General features: G+C 33.4%; 2 protein-coding genes and 1 pseudogene across 2 annotated transcripts; 2 read left to right on the top strand and 1 right to left on the bottom strand.

Annotated features, from left to right (window-relative positions):
- Positions 1-3554: 3554 nt before the first annotated feature.
- Positions 3555-5654, bottom strand: LOC124929626 (annotated as a pseudogene).
- A 2876-nt stretch (positions 5655-8530) lies between these two features.
- On the top strand, positions 8531-17116 carry LOC124932302 (importin-5-like). Its single transcript, XM_047472919.1, has 20 exons — positions 8531-9885; positions 10482-10685; positions 10905-11009; positions 11144-11209; positions 11288-11452; positions 11844-11918; positions 12007-12161; positions 12691-12826; positions 12908-12977; positions 13065-13192; positions 13298-13354; positions 14123-14308; positions 14411-14503; positions 15301-15386; positions 15480-15546; positions 15639-15705; positions 15791-15927; positions 16202-16293; positions 16376-16442; positions 16550-17116. Exons 1-20 carry the CDS (start codon positions 8656-8658, stop codon positions 16712-16714), a joined length of 3351 nt encoding a protein of 1116 aa, XP_047328875.1. The 5' UTR covers positions 8531-8655; the 3' UTR covers positions 16715-17116.
- Positions 17117-17506: 390 nt separating this feature from the next.
- On the top strand, positions 17507-18037 carry LOC124929625 (ethylene-responsive transcription factor RAP2-11-like). Its single transcript, XM_047470030.1, has one exon. It carries the CDS (start codon positions 17507-17509, stop codon positions 18035-18037), a length of 531 nt encoding a protein of 176 aa, XP_047325986.1.
- Positions 18038-18043: the final 6 nt, after the last annotated feature.

Below are 18043 nucleotides of genomic sequence, written 5' to 3'. Positions count from 1 at the left end.
TCTAGTTTATCCCTAAGTCAAATTTGACAAAGTAGCCTAGTGATTGTGTATTGGGTCGGAAGGACCTTTAGGAACCCCTCGGAATGAAAATCCAAATGTGGATACATCGGATAGAGGAGCCCCAGCATTGTGTATTGGGTCGGAAGGACCTTTAGGAACCCCTCGAAATGAAGTTGCAAATGTGGAGACATCGGACAGTGGAGCCTCGGGGTTGTGTATTGGGTCGGAAGGACCTTTAGGAACCCCTCGTAATGAAAATCCAAATGTGACAACATCGGACTGAGGAGCCTCAACATTGTGTATTGGGTCAGAAGGATCTTTAGGCACCCCTCGAAATGAAGTTCCAAATATTGATTCATTAGAAACAACATCCTCAATTAAGCATAGAAAAACAATGGACAAGGAGAGGATTAACAAGAGTGGAGATGGAGTCTTCATGTTTGCTTTGAATTTACTTGGTATTACAATTGAATTGAACATGGAGTATTTATACTTGTAGATTGATTAAAGGAGATCGATAAGCATTTCTTAAAATTAATTAAATGGGCTGTAACATAATAAATGGGAATTGCATTCTTATAAGTGAGGCTAATTGCATTTATTTCAATGGGCTGTAACATAATAAATGGGAATTGCATTCTTATAAGTGAGGCTAATTGCATTTATTTCAATATGCATATTTTAGAAATTAAGTTAGATTATTTTTTTTTCATTTTTTTTTATGATATTATGTACTTTACAAAACAAAAATATATTTGCATGTCTCTTTATATAATTTATGAGTAATATATATATATATAATATAAATAATTGCTTATGTAACTCAAACAATTTACATTTGTTTTCTAAAAAAAAATATATATATATGTAAAGTAGCATCTCGTTGTTTTTTACCATTCAAATTTATTTTAAAAAAAGAGAAAAATATATAAAAATGTAAGTTTTTTATAAACTAAAAACTATTCAAATAATTTGTATTATAAGAATAATTATTCGATTAAATTGCAAGCAGCTATTTAATATTAAATGTTAATATATAATATACTGCATTTTTTAATTAGAAACTAAATGTATAAATTATTTTTTTAAGAGAATCCAAATATTAATATTATAAAAATAATCTTATTAAATTAGATATGAGGAGAAACAAAAATATGAAAGTGGGCAATTATTTAATATTAAATGTTGATATGAAATGATAAATAATGTAATTTTTTTACAGCAAAAAAGTGAGTTAATTATATATAATTATTCAAACGATTTTTTTTTTTAAAACATCCTGAATAACAAGTCATCTTTTTAATATTTCCTGCTATTTTTAGGGTTATATAATTTATGTTAATTAAAATAAACCTAATTAAAAAATATATTTTAAATTATATATAATAATAATAATATATTATTTAAAATTAAATTTAAAAAAACTTAATAATCTAAAATTCACGATCAAATTAATTTGAAATTCTATCTATTAACAAAGGGAATTTAAGAACAAATATTAGATTTATTTATATTTTCTAATGTTTTTATAAAAGATAAAAAATTTACCATTATATTGTAATATTCACAATTTCATGGTCAGATAAAATCTATTATATACTTTTAAAAAATATATGATCAAAAGTTTGGGAATTTATATACATATTTTCTAAATTTAAATTAAAACATATCTCCCAAAAATTGATAATATAAGATTATATATTAGAAAAAATGAATTTATATAAGATTAAATTATTGAGTTGCATAAAATATATAAGTTGTTAGATTTTTTATATTCTTTTAAAAATATCTGTGAAATAAAAATTATAATTTAAACACGTTAAAAAAATTAATTAAGTTCATTTTTTATTTTGATTTAAAAAGTTGAAGACAAAATGTAATTTTTCAGACTAATAAAACTAATAAAAAAAATGAAATATAAAAGAGAAATTAATATTAAAATAATAAAAAATTTAAGAATAAAATAAATTATCTAGTTTATTTAATAAAAAAAAAATTTATTAATATTTAATTAATAAATATATAAATTTAAAAATAAAAGTTAACAATAATTACTAAAAGAGACGAAATAAGTCAATTTTGATAGTATGGACATTTAAATGACCTCCTCTAGTGCCATCAACATACATTCCAAAGACAAGCAAAGCCGAGCAAGTTAGTTCCTAACGTACCTCCGCTCTCGCTAAAGTTCAATTGTGGGGTTGGTTTCGGGCTAAAATCTTCAATTCTTTCTCCTTTCGCAGAGCTGATGGATGAGTAGGTTTCCCTTTTCGATTCAAGGAATGTGATTTGGGACACGATGAGAGGTTGTTAGGGGGTGCCCCTTTCTAAAACGAGATAGCCTTTTTTTCTATGGAGAAGGAATCAAACGAAGTCGGACAAGTTTATTATCATGTACAGGCCGCCCACGATTGGTGGGTGCATTAGTGTCAGCAGCTTGAAAAGAATTTGATCAAGTCATCATTCCACGAAACTGTAAAATAAAAATTAATTCATTTATTTACTACACTGAAACCCCATCCTAAAAAGAACAGATCAATCAGCTTTTAGCTTGCCCATCATTCGGAGTTAATGACAGCACACGGAGCGGTATCTTGATGGGAACATTCCAAGTCCGAGGTGGTCGAAATTTGGTGGGTTGCATATGGAAGAGCAGCTGAGAGAAACGGAAAAACCATAAAAAAAAAACACCCACCTTTGACTAACATACTCGGGACTTATTCTATAGGCTCCTCTTTGAGTCAGTTGGTTCAGCGATAGGCGGAGAGGCTCGACCAAAGGGAGAGGGTTGATTGAGAAGGCCATGTTTTCATCATCCCCAAGCACACACATCACAAAAGATCGACCCGTTCAGTAGAATTCCGAAGAATGCAGCCGATTGAGACATTTTTTTGGCCCCCTGAAAAAGGAAATGCGGGCAGGGTAGAGATAAGTAGCTTGGTTCAAATTCAATTCAGTTAGGGGCAGGGTAGAGCTAAGTAGCTTGGTTCAAATTCAATTCAGTTAGATGAGTCGAAGACCGAGCAGCAAAAGTAGAACTAGTAGTGAGTTTTTTTTCCTATCCAAAATTATGATACTTGTTATAATTAATAAATAGTAAGAAACGATGAAACAATTAATTAGAATCCTGGTATAAATTTGAAGTTAAGCTAAAGCAATAAATCCTAGTTATTTTTTAATATTTTAATTCAAAACCGTTTAATGAAAATGAATTATTATTTTAATAAATGAAATAAATGTAGCAATTAATTGTTTTTTTTTACAATAGTAACAACAGAACATACATATTTTCAAATAAAAGTATCTGTTGTAGTCCATTCTTGCGGGGACTTTACGCATTTATCGTACTTGTTATAATTAATAAATAGTAAGAAACGATGAAACAATTAATTAGAATCCTGGTTTAAATTGAAGTTAAACTAAAACAATAAATCCTAGTTATTTTTTTAATATTTTAATTTAAAACTGTTTATTGAAAATGAATTACTATTTTAATAAATGAAATAAATTACAATAGTAACAACAGAAGATACATATATTTTCAAATAAAACTATCATCTGTTGTAGTCCATTCTTGCGGAGACTTTACGCATTGGAGAGGCTAAGGGAAATCCTTCACGAATTCGACTCAAATCTCCACTGTAACTCATCTTCCTCACTCGTCTTCGTAATCTTTGCACATCTTCTCCGCCCAAGTTGTTATTGTCTGTTATGATCGTCGAGTTTGATCTCAAATGCTGCCGACCACCATCCTTTGGACGCGGGGATAGCATCGCCTGTTCCAAAGTATGAAATTGAAGCTCCATCGGATAATCTCTCAAACACCCAATTCGTGGGCCAACTCCACTGCTCCATTTACTCGACAATTGTTTTCCCAATTGATAAGATTTCATCATTCTCTTTGAATTTATCCTATCAACTATATGATCTTCTGAAACCCCCCCTATTTCTTCAACCATCTCTTCATCTTCCTCTTCCTCTTCCTTGTTGTTCTTTGATTCCTCCTCCTCCGCCATTTTATTCTCTATCTTTAATCTCTCGATGAACTCCTCCTTGCCCGGTATCAAAAGACTTGTCAGTAATGCCCCCTTATGGTTGCTGCCACTAATGTTATTATCCTCCTCTTCTGTTGAATCGCCATTATCCGATCCAGATGAAATGTCTATCAAGGTAACACTCTGCTGTTTGCTTAGGGTTTCTTCTTCTTCTTCTTCTCCCCCGTCTTCTTCCTCCTCCTCCACTGGTTCAAGCTGCTTGTGGGTCCTTATATAAGTTTCAGAGTATCATTTCTTTTTATATATATAGACTAGAATTGAACTTATGTTTGACTTCACCTTAACATTGGTGAGATTCACATGATTCCTCCTGAGATATGCAATGAAATCCTGAAAGTTTTCTTGGGTTGGTCGGTAATGGCCGCTGTGAGGCCAGACAGCCTGCATGCAACAAACAAATAGGATGTTGATGAATGAAGATTAAACATATAGTTTGTATTTACATATATATACCTTTAGAATTCCATTGTCAACTATAATCCTTCCTGCAGCTGAAGTGGCTCCTCCAGCTAAGAAGCTGGAATGCTGGAATGTACCTTTCCTCTTCTGGGCTACATACAATGCCATAGACGTGCTCAGAACGAATATCCACTTCACATCCTTGGGTTCTTTCGCATTCACCAGCAACCTACTTTGCTTGTACAATAGCTTGCCCTCATCTACCACCACTTCATAACAAATCCTCTCCAGCTAAATAGATCCACACAATTTTAGCATCAAGAAGAAGAAGAGAAACATCAAGAAAAACAGACTTACAGGACCAAGGTACTTGATGCATTGTTGCTGAAGTTTCAATCTTGGACATCTTTCCACAATATTTACTTCTTTCCCTTCTCCGATATCTAACCTGTGTTTTTATTCATGAACTTTAGCTATGGAGGCACCCAATAGTTGAAGGAAGGGGTTAGTTATTCTGTTTTTTTACCAATAGAAAAAGGGTTCATTGTTTTGGGACTCCAGCCATTCCTCGTAATAGAAATGGAGATTGTGTCCATACCGATGTCGTGGATCAATCTGTGTTGGTTTCACAAGAACAACAACAAAAGTTGAGAAATTGAATGTTAATCTCAGGTCAGGAATTAGTAGAGTGGGACTAGAATGAAAAATACAGCTTCAAGCCAGTGCTGCAAAGCAAGTTTCTGAGCTTTACTGTTTTTAGATAAACCTTTTCCAACCTGCAAAAATATTGGTTAGTTTAGAGAAACCTGTGGCCTATTTCCATTGATACTGTGGAAAACTTACCTTTGCAGCTCTGGTTCCTGCTCTTGACCATCGAGAGACAGCTGATTCATGTTTCTCAATTTCAAAGAAGGACACGGAACTCCTCTTGAGTTCCACAAAATCTATGAGTTTCCACCTATGTATGTTGCATTAATTAGAATGAGAAAAAAGAAGGAAGAAAGAAGTGAGAAGAAATACACACCAGCTTTGTTCTATGAGGACAGCACAATCAGCCAGCTTTCTTCTGGTTTGGAAGCTTCTATAAACTTTTTGTAACTTGATGGCAGCTTCATGTTTAGGGCTTTCTAAATCAGGAACAGGTAATTGCAAGATTTTGTGAGGGGGGCTATCTGATGATGTTGGGGATTGTTTATCCATCCCTTTTTTATACAGATGATTCCCAATTGGTTGAAAGACAATAATGGATTGTTAGAAATGGCAAATGGGCGTGAAAAAGAAAGCATTAATTTGAATAAAAAAATGTACCATTTCAAGATGAAGATTAAGCTCGGAAGAATGACCAGATGCGTCATGGAAAGTCGAGCCGGATCAGAAAGGCAAGATTATGTGGAAAGGAGGAGGAGGAGCAAGAGAATAGGAAATAATGTCTCATCATAATTTTGGATACAAAATTAAAGACCAGATAAACCGTTAAATGTGGAGAATGGAGACACTTACTTCACTTCTAAATAAGGGACTGACTGAGAAAGAGAGAAACTTGTGGGTAATGTTTGGTCCAAGTTCCCGACTTCAATGGACATAAAAGCTAGACTCTCTTTCTCCTGCATGTTTTTGCTCTCTTTATGCTTTATCATGTTCTGTCGAGTTTTTTTTTTCTTTCTTATTAATAAGTCAATTTAATTTCTATCTCTTTTTGTTGTCAGAAAAAAAACATATATTCTATTTATCAAGAATATATCCTTTTGGTTCCCTTAGACAAGTCTTTGTATGCATAATATCAAAATTGAGTATTCATGTCATAACAATGGGATGTTATCACTCTTTTGGTCACAAATCTTTAATTTAAGTTAGCACAATCAATTTAAGTCGTTTTAGGTTATAATCGAACTTGTAACATCGGACCACTTAGATACCGACTTTGATCATCTGTCTTATTCAAACTCTCGATCTATAAAATTGTGTTAATTTTTGTAGTTGGTATTGTGTTTGTTCTATACATCATTTTTTTTGGGTTATCAATACTCTCTAATTGCGTTGTGATAATTTATAATAAAAAGTTTTTTGGAATTTATTTGTATTTGTAATCTATTTTATATGTGTCTTCTAATAATTTTTATGAATTTTTCGTTATTTTGTAGATTATTTATTATTATCTTACATAATTTTTTCTGAAATTACTTATCCACCCTGGACAAAGACAAATATGAAACTTGCATCTTAAAATCACCTTAAAGAAATTACATTATTGTTAAATGATTTATATTATAATTTTAATATTTGTAAATCTTTATTATTTATTATCTGTTATTTCTCATTATTTACAAATTAATGTGATATTTGTAACTTCTTATTTTATTTGATAAGAATTAATTTTTTAGTTTTTAAAAAATATTTTTTTAATAAATTATTGGAATAAAAATCTAATAAAATAGAGAAATTTTCAAATTTCATTCAATTAATACATAATAAAATATTTCAGACATGTATAAATATAAAATAAAATAATAAAGAGTCAAAAAGTCCGTAAGTTCAAAGTTAAAATTCAAATATTATTTGATAAGATTATTTATAAGTAATTTAGAGTTTAGTTAATGCGAATTATTTGGAATTATTTTGAAATAACAGCTATCATATTTTCACTTTCATCTTTTAAATGATCTTACTTTATTTTATAAATATTTATAATATTAACTATATTATAATCATTCACTTAAATAATTAAAAAGAATTTATTTTTATATAAATATATATTTTAAAATAAACCAGATTATTTCTAATTAATCTTACGTCAAACAAACCTTAAAATTTATTTTAAAAGACTTAGTTTAGGTCAAACTTGATTTATTTATATTATTTTGATAAAACAACTCAAATATTATAGATAATCAATTAAAAATAATTTAATATTTAATTAAAAGCTTAACTCAATTCCAAATATGACATTATAAGAACTAGTAATTTAATATCACTATTTTTATGTATGTAATATTTTATAAATATTCTGTAATCTCAAAACTACTTATCCTCTTCTTTTGGCCGTCATTCTCTCTTATAACAGCCAAAGAATAATATTTATCTCCCTTATTTTTTCGTATTATACAATGTTATATTAACTCTGACTTTATAAATAATATATAGTAATATTTATGTATTAAATTTGAGTAAACAGTATTGTGTGGTTTAAATTATAAGAAATAATTGAACTTGTATATATTTTTTAATTATTATTATAACAACTGAATCATTATTATTTAACAACTAATAAAATTTTAATTATAATATATATTTTTATGTGAATTATATTGACTTAGTTTAAATGTTTGTAATTGAATGTAACAAAATACCTTCCCCCAAAAAATAATAATATTATTTGTAATTAATTAAATTATAGAAAAATAATAATTAATAAATTATAACTATTTGTATAAGTATATTTTTAATAATAAAATAAAATAATATATATATTTAATATATTATACAATAGTAATATTAATAAAAGTATATAATCATATATTTTAAAAAAAAGTAAGTCACATGAAAAAAAATATTGTATTTAAAGCTAGTTACAATTTTGTATAAGATGAGTAAATTTGTTTATTATACTATACCAACGACATCTTTAATTACAAAGAATTATCATTCAAAATATATTTCTTTCTTTAAAATATATTCATCATATATATATATATTTAAATTTTATCCAAATCAATCATAAGTAACTCAGTTTTTAATAATTTATATCAAATAAATTTATTTTAAAATAATGTAGATAATAATTTAAGATAAATTAAGGATCAAATCCAACAATAACATTCCCGGGTACTTCCAAATTAAATTGAGTAGTTAAGAAAATAATAATAATAATAGCATGTGGATGTGGTAGCAAAAAAAGAAAAAAAAAAAAACAGCTAAGCGTCCACCATTAGCAAGTCGCGGCCGCCAGCTTAGCTTAGGGAAGTAAATAATGAGTAATATTAAAAAGCAGTAAAGTAATTAAAATCCCCACAGTTATAAGTTATTACTTTCCAAACACGCCCTTAAATTGAGGCGTAGCCCTTCTTCCCTTTTCCATTCACAATCACAATTCACAAACCCCCGCTTCGCCTCCAATTTCAACTAGAGAGAGAGAGAGAGGGGAAAAGACAGAGAGCGCCACTCTGCTATCTCATCCTCTACTCTAAACCCTAATTCTCCTCCGATGGATCCTCAGGCGAATCAAATCCAGCAGGCGCAACTTGCAGCCGTTCTCGGACCGGATCCGGCGCCGTTCGAGGCACTCATTTCTCATCTCATGTCAACGTCCAACGAGCAACGATCCGAAGCCGAGCTTATCTTCAACCTCTGCAAGCAGAATGATCCAAACTCTCTCGTTCTCAAACTCGCTCATCTCCTCCAGCATTCGTCTACCTTGGAGGCACGTGCGATGGCCGCAATTCTCCTCAGGAAACAGCTAACTCGGGATGACTCCTACATATGGCCCAGGCTGACACCGTCGACACAATCCTCGCTCAAATCGGTGTTGCTTGGCTGCGTCCAGAGAGAGGAAGCGAAGTCGATAATTAAAAAGTTGTGCGATACCGTCTCAGAACTTGCTTCCGGTGTGTTGCCAGAGAATGGATGGCCGGAGTTGTTGCCGTTTATGTTCCAGTGCGTCTCTTCTGATTCGACCAAACTTCAAGAGTCGGCATTCCTGATATTCGCTCAACTGGCGCAGTACATTGGGGAAACGCTTACCCCTCATATTAAGCATCTCCATGGCGTGTTCTTGCAATGCCTAACTACGTCGCCTAATTCGGATGTGAAGATTGCAGCCCTCAGCGCTGTGGTTAATTTCATCCAGTGCTTGACTAATTCGAGCGACCGAGACCGGTTCCAGGATTTGCTGCCAACGATGATGGCAACACTTACTGAAGCTTTGAATGGTGGGCAGGAGGCTACTGCACAGGAAGCGCTTGAATTGTTGATTGAATTGGCGGGGACAGAGCCGAGGTTCTTCAGGAGGCAGCTGGTGGATATAGTGGGGGCTATGTTACAGATTGCAGAGGCAGAATCATTGGAAGAAGGAACAAGACATTTAGCAGTCGAGTTTGTCATAACACTGGCGGAAGCCAGAGAGAGAGCACCGGGCATGATGAGGAAGTTGCCGCAATTCATTAGCAGGCTATTTTCTATTTTGATGAAGATGCTGTTAGATATTGAGGACGAACAGGAATGGCACAGTGCACAGACTGAGGACGAGGATGCAGGGGAGACTAGCAATTACAGTGTTGGACAAGAGTGTTTGGATCGTTTAGCGATTGCATTGGGTGGAAACACAATTGTCCCCGTGGCATCTGAGCAATTGCCTGCATATTTGGCAGCTCCGGAATGGCAGAAGCATCATGCTTCCCTTATTGCACTTGCTCAGATTGCAGAAGGGTGCTCAAAGGTCTGACATCATTTGTTGGTATTCTTTATATTGATCACATTGATTCCTTGATTTTCATTATTTAGGGCTTTTGGGTATTCAGCTTTTTCTGTCCATTGTTTGCCTTCTATAGCAATAGGTAGTTTATTGTTTGAATCTAGATTGATATGCAGCTTTTTCTGTCCATTGTTTGCCTTCTATAGCAATAGGTAGTTTATTGTTTGAATCTAGATTGATATGCAGCTTTTTCTGTCCATTGTTTGCCTTCTATAGCAATAGGTAGTTTATTGTATGAACTAGATTGATATGCAGCTTTTTCTGTCCATTGTTTGCCTTCTATAGCAATAGGTAGTTTATTGTATGAATCTAGATTGATATGCAGCTTTTTCTGTCCATTGTCTTGCCTTCTATAGCAATAGGTAGTTTATTGTTTGAATCTAGTTTTATATGCTTCATGTTGATAGATCAATCAAAGTTATCTGCATTGGTGTGCCTGAAATTGCAAAAGAATTTACCATATTTTACCATATTATTGTTAGTTGTGGGCTCATTACACTTGTGAACATTGCACGATGTTGGTGGAGTTGCCCAGAAAATGACGCACATTTCTTTTGCAGGTGATGATTAAAAATTTGGAACCAATAGTCAAGATGGTTTTGGGTTCATTTCAAGATCCTCACCCTCGGGTCAGGTGGGCAGCCATCAATGCTATTGGACAACTGTCTACAGACTTGGGGCCAGACTTGCAAGTTCAGTACCACCAACAGGTTCTACCAGCTTTAGCTTCAGCAATGGATGATTTCCAGAACCCTCGTGTACAGGTTTGTATTTAATCTTGAGATTGAACTTTTGGCCTTTCTGTTTTTGTGACTTTTGGCAGGAAATTTGCTTTGTGACTTTTGTGCATTTGTTCTTTTATGAGTTTTCTATCCATTGGACGATGGTCTGATGTAGTTGATTCTATGATCTGGGAAATTCTTTGAGGTGTTACTCTAATTTTACATTTACTAGATTCTATATCTTGTTATTTTTGTATACAGGCACATGCTGCCTCAGCTGTGCTCAATTTCAGTGAGAATTGTACCCCGGAAATTTTGACACCATATTTGGACGGGTTGGTCAGCAAACTGCTTATACTTTTGCAGGTATTTCTGAATACATACTGTTACTAATGCTATTGTTATTTTATACAGACAAATATGAAATAGCATAATGTAAACTTACAGATCGCTGTGTTAATAAACCAATTCCCTCTTGTTGTAATTTTGTGTGTGTTCAGAATGGTAAACAAATGGTACAAGAAGGTGCCTTGACAGCCTTAGCATCGGTTGCTGATTCATCTCAGGTGTTTATGTTTTTCTCTCACTTGATTTTTGGCAGTTGTTTTGTGCATTACTTCTTCTGATATCCTATCTTTCTGTAGGAACATTTCCAAAAATACTACGATGCAGTTATGCCTTACTTAAAGGCCATCCTTGTTAATGCAACGGATAAATCAAATCGGATGCTTCGGGCCAAAGCCATGGAATGTATTAGTTTAGTTGGAATGGCTGTTGGAAAAGACAAATTCAGGGAAGATGCCAAACATGTAAGCTTCTATTTCTGCATTGTATAATTTTATGAATATTGGTGCACTTTTTACTTAATTTAGGAAGTTTGTAACTTGCATGATTATATGTTGAGCAGATGGTCTATTGGAAACTGTCTAGACTGTTATTTTTCTTTTAATGATATATGCACTGCATACGTTGTTTGACCATCTTATTGGATTAAAGTGTTACCTATATTTTTCAGTGTTCTTATCAAATTACATTGATTCTCTATGTTTCTACTTTTTATTAGTATGAAACTAGGGGTAGCTTTACCATGTGTTCATAAACTAGGAGGAGCAGAAAATTTATAAGCTTCGAAACAATATGTTTTGAAATGATGCCTTGTTTCTTACATTTTGTTGCTTCTGTGTGCCTAACTGTTGTTAGGTTATGGATGTGTTAATGACATTGCAAGGATCTGAGATGGAAGCTGATGATCCTACTACAAGTTATATGCTACAAGTATGTCTATGCAATATGTTTTCTGTTCTAGTGATCCTGTTTTTATGTTCTCACTGTCTTCATATGTTTTGCTTGTATTTTGTTCCAGGCATGGGCCAGGCTCTGCAAATGCCTGGGTCAGGACTTTCTACCCTATATGAGTGTTGTAATGCCACCCCTGCTCCTATCTGCTCAACTCAAACCTGATGTTACTATTACATCAGCAGATTCTGATGATGAAGTTGATGAATCTGATGACGAAAGGTTTGGCATTCTACTTTATGATCCCGTTCTAAGTTTTAGTTTGAGATTTGAATATGACTCTGTTACTGTTTTCTTCTTTTTTTAATTATATATGCAAACCTTGCTTGTGTGATAATATATATATATTGCAATCTATTTGAATACTGCTGACACTTCAAGTTATACCTGATATCTTTTTCTGAGGACTGGAATACTTAGACTAATCAATTATTTTGCATGTTTTAGGATCTTTCAATAAATCAATAAGAATGATTCAAGGTTCTCTTTTTACTATAAATCCCATGTGTCTTAATCCTTTCTCCTGCTTGTGGTATTAAAATATTTGAAAACAGTATACTATTTCTTTAGTCGAACTCAAAAAATAGGAATAATGACCTTATACACTGGATGCTGATTTGTGGAAATATGATATTAAAGGCTGTGCAACTTACATTTGTTGGAATACCATATACACTGAATACTGAATTTATGGAATTTGCATTTGTTGCTTAGAATTTCTGTAATCTTGACAAGAATTATACCTTTGCAGTATGGAGACCATTACTTTGGGGGACAAAAGAATTGCAATTAAGACTAGTGTACTTGAGGAGAAAGCCACAGCATGTAACATGCTATGCTGTTATGCTGATGAGTTGAAGGAGGGTTTCTATCCCTGGATTGACCAGGTCTGTCTTGATTTGCTCCTCTTTTTCCTTTGCTATTTAACGAAATTGAGACTAATACTAAGGTATATCATCTTTGCACAGGTAGCTCCAACTTTGGTTCCACTTCTGAAATTTTATTTCCATGAAGAAGTCAGGAAAGCAGCTGTTTCAGGTATCATGTTTTGCTCTACCAGTTTCCATATGTTTCCTGAGTCATGTGAAATACTTAATACCTTAAGGTGGACTTTTGCATTACCAGCTATGCCAGAGCTACTGAGATCAGCAAAACTAGCAGTAGAGAAAGGGTTAGCTCAAGGTCGTAATGAGTCATACATTAAGCAGCTATCAGATTACATTGTACCAGCTTTAGTGGAAGCTCTGCATAAGGTTTTTATTATCAGAATTTTATTTGGTCATAGTCTTACTATGTTGTGCCAATAAAAAGTATTATAGTCTACTGTATGAGTGGTCTTATATTTCCCTGAAATGCAGGAGCCTGACACTGAAATATGCGCAAGCATGCTGGATGCATTGAACGAATGTATACAGGTCCATTTCATTATTTACTATTCTCTTTTGGTTTCATGTTTTTCTTCTCAAGATCAAACTGACCCTATTATCCCATTTTCTTGCTGGAATAGTTTCTCAGATATTTTTTAGTAATACGATGAGAAAAGTGGATTCATGAAAATGTTTTGGCAGATTTACTTATTATTATGCATTTGATTTTTTTAGGATATGAAAATAAAATAGGTTATAGACAAATACTGGTTAAATAACAGTCTGATAGGGAAGGTTTGTTGGGTTCTATTCTTTGAATGGCTAACTTAGATTGAACGTTTTTCTACATGTTATGTGACTGACTTTTTCAGAAGAGGTAAAAATTGAGAATTAGTACCCATGTTCATTATGGAATTTCCTTGCTTTGAATTTGAGGATCATGTTGGACCTAAGATCCTGTACTTGCACAAATGCAGGATATTTTGTCCCACTCCCATTTAATCAATAAGCTGAGTCAACACTTACCCTATAAGATTTTTCTTGTACAATTTAGAAGGAAATGAGAGTCTAGAGCAGTTTATGTGTTGGAACATAAAACTTATATTTTATCGTTGCCGTACTTAACTGCAATTCTTTGTCTCTGAACAGATAAAAAACAACTTCGAAATTGATGTTTTAATTTTCATAGGTTTACAATAATTTCTGGTTATTTCTTACTCCTTAGAAAAACGTAGCCTTTATACGACTGTTTTATGAATGATCCTTTTATCTGCATGTGTGTGTCATTATAACGTAAAATTTGGTTTCTTCTTTCAGATATCTGGTCCACTCCTTGATGAAAACCAGGTGAGGAGCATTGTTGACGAGATAAAGCAAGCAATCACTGCCAGTTCTAGCAGAAGACGGGAGAGAGCTGAGAGGGCAAAGGCTGAAGACTTTGACGCTGAGGAGAATGAGTTAATTAAGGAGGAAAATGAGCAGGAGGAAGAAGTTTTTGACCAAGTTCGTCCTTACAACTATGTTTCAAGATCAAATATTAACTTTGACTTGGCAATTCTTTCAGTCCTTTTCTGCTGCCTGAACTATAAAGTGACTGTTTTTCAGGTGGGAGAGATTCTTGGTACTTTGATCAAAACATTCAAGGCCTCTTTTTTGCCAATGTTTGATGAGCTCTCCTCTTATTTAACGCCTATGTGGGTAAGTAATATCCAACCTACATCTAGTTTGATTGTGTTCTCCATTTCAATTTGCAAAATAACTTAATAACTAAAATATTTTACATTTCCATCAGTAGAAATCTTAAAAGTTGTACTATTGAGAATGTGTTGATAGAGATTGTCTATTTTATAGGATTAACATGCATTTAATGCAAAGTGATAATTTCCTAATTAAATACCATTCTTCTCAATCATATCATATTTTTAAATGTTTTTTCTAATCATTTAACATAATATAATATTTAATATTCTAACAATCCCCTTGAATCCATGCAAGTTTTAATATTGAATTGGATTTGCAACATAGGTCTAGGCTTTAACATTGGCAATGCATTCGTTTCCCATTCTCATGCCTCAGTCTTCCCACACTCTAAAGGCTTCGTCTCTGACTCTATTGCTTGGTTTCAATGACTTTGTCTCCACCAGCTTTGTCTCTAGTGACTTCTATATCCTTAGCTCACCCTTGCTCGTTTGGCCTCTCTATTCAATATATGGATATCTAGTTTCGTGACATTTTTTTTGTATGGGGATAACATCCATAATGAACAAAATAAGGTCAAGTGAAAACAACATGATGAAATCCTTAAGTTGTATCTAGAAGTTGTGATATCATGTAGATAATTAAAAAGTTGTATTATTGAGATAATCTATTTTATAGGATAGGATACCTCTAACATAGGGTAAGAATACTAATATCCTAATTTTATGTAATCAAATATCATTGCTCTTAATCATATCATATCCCATAATATTTATAATTTAACAACATCAATGTAGGGCAAGGATAAAACAGTTGAGGAGAGAAGAATAGCAATTTGCATATTTGACGATGTTGCAGAGCATTGTCGTGAAGCCGCTTTGAAGTAAGTTAAAGTTTGAGTTTTTGGATTGTCTTGTTATAATAATCCGCACTGAGGTTGCCAATAATAAACTGATGATTTAATGGTGATTACCAGATATTATGAGACATATCTTCCTTTCCTTTTGGAAGCTTGCAATGATGAGAATCCAGATATTAGACAGGTGATGAGAACCTCACCATTGTTGATTCTATAATGCTGTGCTTATTGTTGACTTTCTGAGACTCAAGTACAATATGTTTATTGCATTTTCAGGCTGCCGTGTATGGACTTGGTGTTTGTGCTGAATTTGGTGGTCCTGCTTTTAAACCTCTTATTGGAGGTGCACTTCATAAATATTTTTATCTTAGCTTCATTCTGTTCTTCTTCTCCTTTTTGATTGGTATCTTATCTTTCTCATCTATCAGAGGCTCTATCCCGGTTAAATAGAGTGATAGCAGATCCTAATGCACTGAAGTCTGAGAACGTAATGGCTTATGATAATGCTGTTTCTGCTTTGGGGAAAATATGTCAGTTCCATCGAGACAGCATAAATTCATCTCAGGTACATCCAGATTTTGTTTGTGCTAAATTTTTGTAGTGGACCAAGTATTCTTTCACATGTCAAGATGTCAATTCTTGTCTTTGGGAATCAAATGTAATATCAAGTACATTAAAGCTAGCTAGCATTTTGATGTTGATGCTTGACTTGTTTACAGAAGTATATAGATTTTTTTAATCGTGATTAACATAAAAAAAAAAAAGAAGAAGAAAAGGTTAGTGCATTTAAGTCTGAATTGTTGCTCAGTTCTGATATATGAATTGCTTTCTAATGTCAGGTTCTTCCTGCATGGTTAAGTTACTTACCTATAAAAGGGGATCTAGTTGAAGCCAAAGTAGTCCATGATCAATTGTGTTCAATGGTAGAGAGGTTGGTGCTTTAATTGTTGTTTTTGTATCTCACTATCTTCCTTAGTTTATTTCCCATATTAAGTAATGAATATTATTTACAGGTCTGACATGGAACTCTTGGGTCCCAACAATCAGTACCTTCCTAAAATTGTTGCTGTATTTGCAGAGGTCTGTTGTTGTTCATTATTCATCTTTCATCATATAAGCTATATATATATATATATGTATAATGTATCGATCGTAAGTTTAACATGCTTTCATATTAAATGGTGAAGGTATTGTGTGCGGGGAAGGATCTTGCAACAGAGCAAACTGCTAGCAGAATGGTGAATCTTCTGAGGCAGCTTCAACAGACATTGCCACCAGCCACACTTGCTTCAACTTGGTCATCCTTGCATCCTCAGCAGCAGCTTGCTTTGCAGTCTATTCTGTCTTCATAAAAAAGAAGATTCCTTGTTGGATTGATGATGATCTTGTACTTTATTAGTGATTCATATATTTTCTTCTTTATTCTTTTCACATGGGGCAGCTGATCAAAATCCATTTTGGCGCCAACTTTCTGGAGGAGATGATGGATGAATGGATTTTTGTTTCCGTACTACTAGTGTGTATATTTTTATTTATATTTTTGGGCTATCAGACCATGAAGAAATTATGGGGGTGCCTGCCTTTAAACGTGTTTTGTGTCGTGCGTTGTTTTTGGAAGTAAAGAATTTGGATGGTTTTGTCGGGTGGGCAATTCCCTTCACAGTTTTGGGTTATGTCATTTTCTTAATATGTTCGATTGAGATACTTTATAAAGATTTTTTTAAGTTATAAATGGTGATTGATTCTTTTTCTGTCATTATTCTTTCAGTTATGAAATTGAATGTTTTATTAGTCAACTTTTTGTTCATCTAATGGATATTTAATAATGTAAAGCTGAGTGGGTAGGTCAGGTGGTGTGGGTTGGAGTGATTCCCATTGAGCATTTTGCCAAAGCATGAACTCATATTATTCCACCAAACCTCCCTCCCAATTATTATTCTATTCATATTCCTCTTTTTGTTTTTTAAAGAAATCTTGATGCTGACGTGTCGACTGAGAAATTAAGTCATTTAATTAGTTAGATTCAACTTAATTTGGACATGGCTCACTTTGCCTATATAAAAAAGCTTTCTCTGCTATTATAACTACTATCAAGTTAAATCTTTCTCTTTCTCTCCCTATTTGTGAATTGTGAGTTTCTGACTATGGAGCATGGTTCACAAAGGCAGAAGAAGGAAGACCTTTCAAGAAAACACAACTTTATTGGCGTGAGGCAGAGGCCTTCTGGGAAATGGGTGGCAGAAATCAAGAATTCATCTCACAAAATCAGATTGTGGCTCGGCACATTCCATACAGCCGAGGAGGCAGCTAGGGCCTATGACGAAGCTGCCTGCCTCCTCCGAGGCAATAATACCAGAACCAATTTTCTTACCCATCTCCCATTCCCTACATCTTCCATATCTCTCAGAATCAGAAACCTTCTTAACCAAAAGAAACCATCCAAACAGAACCCTGCTGCAATCGCCTCAAAAACAATAACCAATGATGTAGGGAACTGTAATGCGGGTTTGACTCGAATTGATCAATCGCTAACTGAATTATCAGCCCAGCATGATCAAAGGCTGTGCTTACCTGAAAAGCAGACACCAGTATCTTTGCCTTCATTTAACTTGGATGATTCTGATGCTTTCTGGGATTATCCCATGCTAAATGAATTGTTCTACCAATTTAATTGATTTTGT

Source organism: Impatiens glandulifera, chromosome 3 (genome assembly GCF_907164915.1).
Source record: "Impatiens glandulifera chromosome 3, dImpGla2.1, whole genome shotgun sequence".
Taxonomy (NCBI): domain Eukaryota; kingdom Viridiplantae; phylum Streptophyta; class Magnoliopsida; order Ericales; family Balsaminaceae; genus Impatiens; species Impatiens glandulifera.
Note: the sequence above shows the minus strand (reverse complement) of the source record. Positions and strands in the feature narration are given on the sequence as shown.

What these genes read in the sequence shown, in the direction of transcription:
- LOC124932302 (XM_047472919.1), top strand. Translation starts at nt 8,656, where the DNA reads ATGGATCCTCAGGCGAATCAAATCCAGCAGGCGCAACTTGCAGCCGTT. An exon ending in GATGAATCTGATGACGAAAG is followed by an intron (nt 12,162 to 12,690) that starts GTTTGGCATTCT and finishes ATACCTTTGCAG; the next exon opens with TATGGAGACCATTACTTTGG. An exon ending in ACAGCATAAATTCATCTCAG is followed by an intron (nt 15,928 to 16,201) that starts GTACATCCAGAT and finishes TTCTAATGTCAG; the next exon opens with GTTCTTCCTGCATGGTTAAG.
- LOC124929625 (XM_047470030.1), top strand. Translation starts at nt 17,507, where the DNA reads ATGGAGCATGGTTCACAAAGGCAGAAGAAGGAAGACCTTTCAAGAAAA.